An 11,432-nucleotide genomic window follows, 5' to 3' on the forward strand; every position below is an offset into this window, starting at 1 on the left:
TATCATTCAGGAATTGTATATTTATTTTACTTTTAGCTTTTTACTTGTAGTCTTATCCAGCAGATTTCTTTAAGTCAAAGCTTTTTGAAACCTTGGAGATTATTACTGCCATAAGAGTGATTATGATTTCTTTCTCTAAGGCTTATGGACTTCGGATATCACTTGATTTCTTATTGATTCCTAAGCGTGTGGATGTTTAATCTTTAATCCCTGGTAAGGATTTTTTTCATGATTTGAATCTGTAATTTTCCTTACCTGCACTGACACTACAAAAACAATTATTTCATTTTCAGAATGTTTAAATAAGACAACATTCGCTATTGGCTATTTAAGAATTAGGAGACTTACCGAAAACGCACAATAACCTATCGGATGTGAGTTTGAAGATGCGCTTCTAGTTTGAAAGTCACTGTTCAAGACTTTAGCCCTAGAACTAGCCAAGCCCTAGAACTTGCCCATATTATTAGAAATTTAAACATGGCACACTGACGGTACTTACACGCTGACAGTGGCTGGAGCTTTAGAAACGCACCTGATCTCTTCTCCTGTGCCCGAGCAGCCATGGTGGGCTTCCTGACATTGGTGGAGCCTGTGGTCATTATCAACACCGTGGGCAGCTCCTTTTACGACGCTGCCCTGACTCTGGCGGTCTACAACCGCAGCCTGGAAACGGCGATGGGGCAAAGCGACCAGGCCCAGGCCCTCTCCTCCCAGTTCTTCTTCGTCCAGAGCTCACTGGCTTCCCTGCCGTCCCTGCTCTCCACCGTGGCCCTGGGCCGCCTGGCGGATCGCAGGGGGCCGCGCGTCCTGCTGGCCGTGCCTCAGGTGGGCTCGGTGCTCAGCAAGTCGCTCCTGCTCCTCTTCCTGCTGCTCCGGCTGCCGCTGTGGGTGCTGTACCTGGGGGCAGCGCTGCACGGGCTGAGCGGGGGCTCCCCGGCCTACTGGGGCGGCCTGGTGTCGGTGGCAGCCCTGCGGTCGGGGGAGGGCGCGCGTAGCCTGCGGATCAACACAGTGGAGTTCTTCAGCGGCCTGGCAGGCATCGCCGGGGGGCTGGTGTCGGGGTACATCTACCGGCTGGGCCAGTCGGGGGTTGCACTGACGGTGGTGGCCTTGTTAGTGTGTGCAGTGGGGCTCCTCTACTCCCTGTTCCTCCTGGATTATCCTTCGCCATCCGGCACGGGAGGTCGGGAGGGCTACCGCCAGCTGGCCGCGTCCTCGGAGGAAGGGCCGATCGACCGCAGCGCACTGGCGCTCCTCTTTGCCTCCATGATCCTGTTCGTCCTGGGCATGGCCGGGGCAGAGAACGTGCTGTGTCTTTTTGTGCTGAAGCCGCCCCTGGCCTGGGACTCGGTGTGGGCAGGCTACGGGCGGGCCGCCACCAATGTCATGTACCTGACCAGCTTCCTGGGCGTGCTGGTGCTCTCCCGCTGGCTCGGCGACAGGGCGCTCATCCTCCTGGGCATCGTCTCCAACTGCACAGGCATGGCTGTCCTGGCCTTCGCCAGCCAAAGCTGGGTCTACTTCCTGGGTGAGTACTAGAGCTCACCAGCTGGCTGTAATCCCGAATAAACGGTTGTGTGGTTCACAGGGAAGAAGAATAATAACTTTCCAAATCCAAGGGTGCTATACAAAGTGCTAGAGAAAAAGACAAAAATGTACAATAAAAGTAAAAGAAAATTAAATTCAACCAGAACATACAGGCTTATACAGATAGAATGTAGAAGAGTGTTAGGAAGCCCATAGACTAAAGAGTTGCAAGAATTAAGCCTTGATGTTATAAATGCATGAATCAGGCACTCAGCATCGGCTATTGATAAAAATGCCTAATACAAATACAGCAGTCCTCTGGTAAGTCGAATTACAGCTCTGGAGATGCTGCCAGGCCACTGTAATTGCTAAGAAGCAATTTCAAAATATATTAGATTTGACAAAAAAGGCACGTGAACAGTGAGTACTACTGGTAAATAATTTTGATTCATAGAAAATATTGCAAAGAATATTGTAGGGAATAAATCTCATATGAAACAATAACACTTATTGTCTGATTTCTCAGAAATTTGGCTTCATTCAAAGCAGTTATGCTTTGCGCAAACAGAAACATGCAAAACATAGACATCTATCCGTAAAAATTCATTTCACCCCACTCCTAAAGAAATCCACATAACTACCCTGTAAATGTGCTCCCCCACAATTACACTCAATCCATATAATTACACACCTCCCCTTCACAAAATCCACTGATTGCACTTGCCCATGAAGCATTACTCCTTAACTGCGAGCTCATTATGAGTAAAGCGATTAAGGGATAAAAGGATTCCTCATTTTGTTAAGTCTACATTGAGTGCTTTAAAACATCTGATTGAAGGCATGAGCTGATATGCTTAATGCATAATGTGCAAGAGATCAGAGGAGATACTAACAGTCTAACAGTCTCATCATACACCCGGCTCACCGTGTTCCAGCTTCCTGTAGTAAAGGTCTGCCTACAGCTAGCTCCTGCTAATCTTAACTCCATGTCCCCCTGCAGCTCGTGGAATCATGATGTTCGCCTGTATCCCAATGCCCACCATCAAATCCCAGCTCTCCAAGATAACGGACGCCCAGCTGTACGGTGAGAACTTGTCATACTGTCACACTGCCTTCTTGGACCACAAGGAGGCGCTGATTGTGGACAGCCCCTAGGCACCCCAGTTCACCCCAGGAGACAGTTCATCCGATTTAATTCTCCAGCATCTTAAGAACTGGAAAATGGTGATATATTAAGAAACATAATTAGCTCAATTAAGCATTTCAGGTGCAACAAATACCTGACGAGACAGGCATTACTGCAACGACAAAGCTGGCAATCAGCTGCTTGTGTTGTTGGTTGGTTGCATTTGACGAGTATAGGGCAAGTAGTGTAATACTTCACTACTCCACTAGGTGGTAGTCGAGTTGTATACCACAAGGCTGTCTGTACAGGAAGAGAGGGTTCTAGCTCTCATGACGTTTCAGGGGAAGGAGCAACATCCTGGAAAGATATCTAAAAAAATCTCATTGCTTTTAGTCTTCCGGAGTTGAGAAATTCATGTTATGGCCATAGCCCATAATATTCAGAATCGAAAGATTAATGTTTGAATGTTTTAATTTGTTACTGGAATTGGACAGAACAAATCGCAACTGGAAACACACGTGGTCCTGAATTATAGTGGGTGGTACTGTGCACTAATAAACATTCAGCAAACAGAACTTTTTTTGGCTCAGTTCTTTGATTCTGAAAAGCCCTGCTAATTGGTGAATATTGGTCCATATACAGTAAGTGCATCATCATGAAGATGTAGTGGCACTGTAGAACATGGTGGAATGCGTTCTCATATCTCTTGAGTTACTCCAATGCACCTGTTATTTGTTGTTAGTTTTAGACTTTTGTTTATTTAAATGTGAAGAATTCTGTATACAGTGATGATTCCCAAGATCAAATCAATCTTAATGACTGAAATGATGTGTCTTGTCTGTGATAGGGTGATTTCTAAAGGCGTGTGGGTCCTGTACTTGTGTCCTTCTGCAGGCCGTGTCTTCGGCTGGCTGCAGTCCTGCCTGGCTCTGACCGATCTCCTGTCCGTACTCCTCTTCACCTCTGTCTACCCCCTCACCCTGGACTGGTACAGCGGCTTCAGCTTCCTGCTCTCCTGCCTCATCAGCTACCTCAGCGTGGTGCCCATCTTGTAAGTGTGCCTCCCAGCTTTCCAGACAAACAGCTTTCCCTCTTTCCTTTCCTCCTATCACTCACAATATTCATTGTGTATAATATACAGCCCGACACATTGAAGTGAGATTGCCCCAAGACAGTGGCATATTCCTGAAGTGTCTCCTTATCTGTGGTAGAAATGGCATCTGTTAAAAGGGACTCCTGAAACAAATCTAACAGAAAAACATTTTTGTCTGATCCTTGTGCTTGTTGTTATGGTTATTTTGCTGTAGTTGTGTGCTATCTGTGCCAGGCCTTCTCCTTTTATTACAGCATTTGAAATAGCTCTTGCAAAAAATTCTTAAGGTTGGGCCAAAGGAAATGAGAAAAGGGAAGTACAGTATATATGTGTGTGGCACCACAGAGCTCTGGAAAAAAATGTTCACATATCCCTAAAACAAAATGCAATTGTTGTTTGTATCTTTTAGAAATTATTTAAAGCACACACTACCCCAATCCAGGGTCATGGGATGCCGGAGCTTAGCCCAGCAAGCAACGGGCACAATGCCAGCTACACCCTGGACAGGACACCAGTCCAAAACAGGCCACAGACACAAACATAGACACGCACACAGTCCCACCAGGGCCAGTTTTCCCAGAAGTGAATTAACCTACCTGTATGTTCCTGCACTGTGGGAACTGTACCCTTAGGAAACCCAGGCAAACCCAGGGAGAACATATGAACTCCACACAGCAGGCCCCACATACTATAATATACATACATAACTAACTCTGGCAATGTGAGAACAATGCAGTTGCCACAGGTGTCTATTTCAATATAATGTCTTTCTAAGGCTTCTTCCTTGCCCCATTTTCACCAGGTGGCTGCACTGGAGAAGAGCCAAGCCAGGATATACAGAAATTCCTGGAAGGAATTCTCCCGTCTGCACTCTGAACACTGCAGACCCCTGAAAAAACTGCCTGCTGAGATCTGGTTCACATAAAAAGGAGTGCACCCTGCTTTTCTTAAAACTAGGACTTATTCTTCAAAGATGACTTTTTCAAAACACTACACTTGAATTTGTCTCAGGCTTCCAGTAGAATTGAGGACATAATCAGAAACTTCACTCTTCTTATCCACATACCAACAAAAGCTTTTAGAAATTCTGTATATACTTAAGACAATCAGACCCGTGATTGATGTCTGGCCATTAAAAGTTAGCTTTTTAATGTAACTCCAACAAATAGCAGAATTCTTGGAGATATAGTCATGCTTTCAACTTTTAAGCTGACCGCACCACACACACACACATAAAGGGTTTCAGATAAGATCTCTTGAGTATTTAAGGGAGGGGACAGAGAAGAGAACGGTTAACAGCCACAGAGTGGCATTTAAGGTGTAATAACTGTCTTGGCAACTGGGACAGTGATGTGGTAGAGGAGCTGTGAACTGAGTTGCTTATGGCAAGCTAGAACTGCAAAGCATCGAACTGCACATCCCTGAAAGAGGTGGAGAGTCTTTGCATTTACCATATGACAACTACCGACTCGCCAGGACTGCTAGCACAGGAGAAACAAGTTCAACATTAAACATTCTTTCTGTGTGGAATTTCCTGTTTTGTCAGGGGGAGCAGAAGGTGGTGGGAGGGGGCTGATTAATATCTTTAATGGAAGTCAGATTTTGAAGTTGTGGTCACCATAGAGCGCTCCATTTCCTCCCCCCCCCCGGCGCTAAGTGTGAGCAAACTGAGTGGCGTTTCTCTTCCGGATGGCCAGGACCTGCTGGCTGAGGACCTTCACCATCCTCTCGATTCGCGCCCAGGTCAGGGCTTTGCGGACGAACCAGACGTCGTCCCAGAGGCTCTGCAGGGGCCTGCAGGCGACATAGAAGGGGTCGCTGGGAGTGATGTAGCCCGTCTGGCGTTTGCGGGCGTACTCCTTGAAGTCCTGCACGGGGCAGCGGTCCAGGTTGTCCAGCAGGGCGCGCAGGCACAGGGGCCGAGGCTGGGAGGCGCTGGGGCCCCGCCACTCCAGGTACTCAACCGCCTCGCCGTCACCGTTGCTCGTCCGGCTCTCCTTGACCAGGTGGAACTCGCCGAAGCGGACGGGCCACTCGCCCCGCAGGTGGCGCCGCCCGAAGGCGCGGATGTTGTTGAGGAGGACCAGGTTGAGCAAGCTCTCGGGGCTGAAGCGCCCCAGGACCCCCATCAGGCGCAGCTCCGTTTCCTCCTCCTGGCTGACGCCCTCCAGGACCTCCATCTCACTCTCCTTCTCCCGCCACCACAGCTGCTGGAAGCGGGCCTGCAGCGCCTCCCGGGAGCCGGCAAACTCGGGGGACTTGAGCAGGCTCAGGCTGGAGCCCTCCTGCCGGACGTAGCGGTCCAGGGCCCGGTGGTAGAACACCAGGGAGCTGGCGCTGAATTCGGCCCCGTTGGCTCGCCGCAGGGTGCTGAAGAACTCCGCCAGCAGGGCGTCCAGTTCCTGGGGGGGGAGGGCACCCATGGGACGTATCTCCTGGGGGCTCCGTGCCTGCAGCCAGTCCTTAAAAATCTTGACGTAAGCCATCAGCCGAGCGCGGCTTTTACCTTCCGCACTTCTGGGAGTCTCTGAAGAGGAACAGTTAAGAGAGGTCAATGTGTTAGAATATGAGTAATTAATAATGATTCCTTACACTTATATAGCGCTTTTCTGGACACCGCACTCAAAGCACTTTACAGGTAATGGGGACTCCCCTCCTCCACCAGCAGTGTGCAGCCCCACCTGGATGATGCACCAGTACTCTCCCCACACACCAGCTCTCAGTGAGGAGGAGAGCAGAATGATGAAGCCAGTTCAGAGATACTATTTTTGAGAAACACCCTTGGATTTTTAATAACCACGAAGAGTCAGGATCTCATTTTTATGTCTCATCCGAAGTACAGTGCATTATTCACAGTACAGTGTCCCCATTGCTATACTGGGGCATTAGGACTCACACAGACTGCGGGGGGAGCGCCCCCTACTGGTCCCACTCACCGCCTTTGCTTCCCCAGGAGGATTCCAGAAGTGGATGGCTTGGGCACTTGCTTCTATTTCATTACAGAATATCAAGTCAAACAACACCTCCTTTTAGATAATTAAACCTTTTTCACCAATAAATTGCTTGCTAATTCTGGAAAAGACCTTAACACTTGATGTTCCAAGGTGGCTTGCTTCTGCATTAAAGGGTTTCAGTGCCAAGTGAAAATATTTTGTAAAGTTATTGTCCCTGGAATGAAATGTGATATGTTTCCATGTATATTTCAGCTTCAATAACCATATTTTGCTCATGCATTCACACATTAAAAATGTTTTATTTCCTTTCAACTGGTCCTGGCTAAGACATGAGACCATAACACTCACTCTCACACACCGCTAAACTCACTTTTTGTAGTTTGGCTTTTTGCTGTTTCCTTGTTTGTGTCATCGGGACAAAAGCTAAACTTAGCACAGGGAGAATCCTCAGATGTACCAGGCCGTTCAGCTGTGGGGATAACACTGCTGTTGCTCGAATTGCCTTCAGCAATTTGGTCTGCTTTTGGAAGGTCTTCAGCCTCCAAATGAGCCGTGGGTGTGGAAGTTATGGTGTCAGAGCTGATGATGATATACTCTGCTGCAACATCAGGGACGCTCTTGGTCTCCATCACAGGGGTAACTGTGCCACCCCAGGGCTGGGCATTGAGAGGGGTGAGCAGCCTGGCTTTTTCTGAATCACGGGTTTCTTCTGCTTGAAGCTCATCTCTGGCCATATTGATCACGATCGTCTTCTGCTCTTGAAGTGGGGTGCCGTAATCCGCCCAGAATGCCCCATTTTCTTCTTTCACCTCGATGTTGAATGCAGTGTTCTGCCCGTCTGTGGGCTCTTCCTTTGTGACCTTCCCGGGCTGGGCCAGTGCGGTGCCCCCACCGCTGGGCTCTTCCTCCTCTTCGATGAAGAGGTCGCCCTCGGTGCTGGAGTCGTTCTTCTCCGGGGACGGGGTCGCAGGGCTGCAGTCGCTCAGCTCGGAGGCACCCTCCCTGTTGCCACTGGGCTCCCTGCGGAATCTGGTGTGCCAATCCCACTGCTTGTGCTTCCTCTTCCGGCTGGCGCGGTGCCCCCCGGCTGCTATCGGAGGCCTGGCCAGGGCGAGCGGCCAGTTGTAGCCATGCCCAGCTGCACACATCCATATCACTGTGCACTTGCCCACCTCCTCTGTCCGGAGCACGCCCTCGTGCCACGGCACCTGTTGGCAGATGGTGGCATGGGAGTGCACCCAGGTCATCAGATTGGTCAGGTCAGCCAGCATGGTATCCAGCTGACAGCCCACCACCTTCTCCTGCCCAGGAGACACAGGAAGAACGCGAGTCAGTTTAAGAACACTATCTATCGATCTCATTTCAATCCTTTAAATCAGTGAATCACTGAACCATTCGCAGTCTGTAGAAATGCCCCATTACAACCCCTTTACAACATAAGTTACAACCCTCATTGTAACTTATGTAATTGTGTTCTCTCCTCTCCTTATTTATTTGTTTTCTCTAAGACACTTTGAGAAGCCACCTTTAAAGGCATTATTATTATTATTATTATTATTATTATTATTATACACCTAGTTTTAATTACATAACTCACAAATGTGTGAATTTGTTCTTCTGTCTTCTAAAACGTTGTCTTTACCTGTGCCATTTCTTTAAGAAACCGGGAAGCTGCGGGCTTCTCTGCACGTCCGGAAGTTCGATCGCTTGACAGGTGAAGACACAGGTGTGTCTTGCTCTTGCTGGGCTTGAAGTAGTGTACAGAACAGGTAGTTTAATGAGTAGCCCTCTCCTGTCACCCGTGATCGTTAGACCCAGAGAGAGCGCTCGCTCCTAGTAACAGCTTGACTTCAAAAAATGCGCCCAGCATTTTCAAATAAACTTGCCAACCGAAACGATGTAATCATGACTACCACTCGTTTTTGAACGTAACTGTGTTTGTTCGAAATGCTGCAGCTTGATGTACATGTGTCCCCCTGGTTATTGTTTACTAAACAGAATGTAGTATTTTGCATTCATTCACCTTGTGTTTTCAACACATTTGGTTTGAACAATTGTAAATACTACATTTTGAATACATTAAAAAACAAATATTTAATAATAATAATAATATTTAATATTTGTTTTTTTTAATGTGGCATTTTTACAGCGTCTATATTTTGAAATAGTTTGATTATAAAAAGCAGCAGTAGTTAATTACTATCTCCATTAGATGGCAGTCATTCGCCTATAATAATGTCCATAAATCCAGTTTTACGGTAAGGAATTAAATTGGCGCCCTCTCAGTGTTTTAGTGACTGTTCTGTTTTTAAAACGGCTTCTAAATTACTATTTTGAATTTTCTTTCGTGAACATTAGCCAAAGGCTGAAAGGCTCTTTCGAAAGTCACGTGATATTACGACCGCTGAGATATTTGATTGACGTGAATTCAAAACGAAAGAAAAAAACTTATTTTAACACAGATACAGCCGAAACCAAAAACTGATGTGTACAGCATCTTCGGGGCTGAAGATTTAAAGAACGATTAAAGAATGCATACGCATAAACTAATTATTAGGCGAATCTTTTGTAAATGTGGTTTTAAAACACACCCAAATAGTAGTTGATGTCAGTTCTGACTTGATGCATTTTTGATAAGTAATATCAGAAATATGATTATGACGGTGGTCAGTAACTTTAAAAACCACCGCAAAGCAAAAACCGAGAGGCCTTTCACAAAGGATAGTCAGTTGTGGCAGGAATAAAAAAAAATAAAGACGAGAATACAAATCTCTTACGCAGATCGACGCAAATCTGTGGTTGTTGATTATATATCTCTTTTCCTTGGATGTGCTGAAATAAAAATATGTTCCAGTTATGCAAATTAAACCAAAACAGTCACGTGATGCGGCTGTGTTCTTGGTTTTTAGGTCTCCTAGGTTGCGTATGCTCCAGGTCACCAAAGTCATTTTTTCCCAACAGCGGCCTATATTCATGAAAGATTTAACAAATTCGTTGTTAACCACACTTGTGAAAACGTACGGTTTTAACATATAACGTGAAATTCTAAAACACATTAGGTCACAGTGCATATGGTTTCAATTATGCTTGCTGTGTAGATAAAACGTTTTCCTCTTAACTTTACAGTTTATATGGACACTTATAGCTTTACAAAAAAAGAAAACACTGGATTAGCTTGATGAATTATAAATCAAGGTTCATTTCAGCGGCATCATACAACAAATATGCTAAATAGCTAACTATCTGCAGATGTCAGGGAATGCAGAAGACTCAGCCTTTGGGCTCATGGAAGTCTTCACTTAGCACCCCTGTCTCCAATTTAGCCGATTCTGTCTCCTGCTTTCCCTGTAATGCCACTCTGTTGCAATTTGCTAATTTTACTCTCTGTGTTCTCAGCAGTTCTGCACTGCAGTTTCTTTCTGCTTTGGTTGTTAGTGAGCAGTCACTAAACCTTCTAGGAAACAGGTTTCATCACAGCAATGAGGTGGGTGGGTGGGGGACATTTCGTGGGATGCACAGCACTGAGTCAGTATAACGTACTTTAACAATGACCTTCAGAGCATTGCACCCAACTTATTTGCCTCCCCAACAAACTACACGGTGCAGAGCTTCAACTCAGATGGGGAGACAAGCAAGCAGAAGCCCAACAGGATTGCAAAACTGTGCGAGTTTGGGGGAGTAAACTGAGATTAGGCCAAAACCGTGCAAAGCTCCTTGACTCTGATATGTTTCAAAGCATTTTCTGATGCATATAAAGAACAGAGTTTCACATTCATCGAACAAACGTTTACCAACAGAAACACTGAAGATTTTGTTACCATAACATAATTATGTATTCATGCTGTATTTATTTTTATTTTTATCTTCTGCTTTATAAAAATGAGCAAGCTCAATACAGACATATTAGAAATATATAATATATACAGAAATAAATCATACATACAGAAATAGCCAAGACCAAGCACAAAGTGGAGTACACACACAAAAAGTTAAGAATACATGAAAATAACACTTTTTAGAATTATATATTTATTTTAAGTTTATAGTGAAATTAAGAATACCCACTTTTTTAAGTTTACCTTATACTACCCGGGTTTGTTGAAACAAAGTTGTTGTCCTTACATGCCTGTGTCTGAAATGTATCACACGCGTCGGAAGGGCGTCTCGCACCCCAGGTTACAAACCACAGCTGTAGAGGAATGTTTTTAGGTATTTTAAGATAGACAGGAACTTTATTGTTGAATAAATGAGACTGTTAGGGGTCGTGATACCAGTATGTAAAATCCTGAAAGGTATTGACCCAGAGGATGACGTCAGGGCCAACATTAGGAAAACAGGGGTCGGAGGACACAGGCGGAAATTAAACAGGAGTGCATTCAGGAATGAAACCAGGAAGCAGTTATTTATGCAAATGGGCTGTGGGAGTCAGAAACAGAATTTAGTTCCCCTGGGAACCTTCAAGAAACAGCTGGACAGATCCTTGGATCACTGATCTGCTAACATCCAAGTGAGCAAGTTGAACTAAAATCGTTTTTCCCGTTTGCTACCGTTACTTGTTCTGTTTCTTGAACAATGGGCATCACTAAGAAGTGAAGTACATGCTGAAAGAGCTGATCCTGATTAGCTGGACATGTAGGAAACGTGTATAAATGGGATAATCTGGGCTACTGACAGTTAACACTCTTCTGGAATTTCCCAATCAAAGTCCCAGGATAGGGACCAGAGACACACC

At 45.8% G+C, this 11,432-nt stretch overlaps 2 protein-coding genes across 2 annotated transcripts; one reads left to right on the top strand and one right to left on the bottom strand.

Annotated features, from left to right (window-relative positions):
• Nucleotides 1–561: 561 nt before the first annotated feature.
• Nucleotides 562–4,639, top strand: LOC148813970 (solute carrier family 46 member 2). Its single transcript, XM_088907415.1, has 4 exons — nt 562–1,528; nt 2,528–2,611; nt 3,548–3,704; nt 4,549–4,639. Exons 1-4 carry the CDS (start codon nt 562–564, stop codon nt 4,637–4,639), a joined length of 1,299 nt encoding a protein of 432 aa, XP_088763541.1.
• A 759-nt stretch (nt 4,640–5,398) lies between these two features.
• On the bottom strand, nt 5,399–8,351 carry LOC148813971 (uncharacterized). Its single transcript, XM_088907482.1, has 3 exons — nt 8,343–8,351; nt 7,071–8,001; nt 5,399–6,273 (listed from the first exon to the last, which is right to left on the bottom strand). Exons 1-3 carry the CDS (start codon nt 8,349–8,351, stop codon nt 5,399–5,401), a joined length of 1,815 nt encoding a protein of 604 aa, XP_088763608.1.
• Between the last annotated feature and the right edge of the window lie 3,081 nt (nt 8,352–11,432).

This window comes from Atractosteus spatula, chromosome 28 (genome assembly GCF_055471065.1).
Source record: "Atractosteus spatula isolate fAtrSpa1 chromosome 28, fAtrSpa1.hap1, whole genome shotgun sequence".
Classification (NCBI taxonomy): Eukaryota; Metazoa; Chordata; class Actinopteri; order Semionotiformes; family Lepisosteidae; genus Atractosteus; species Atractosteus spatula.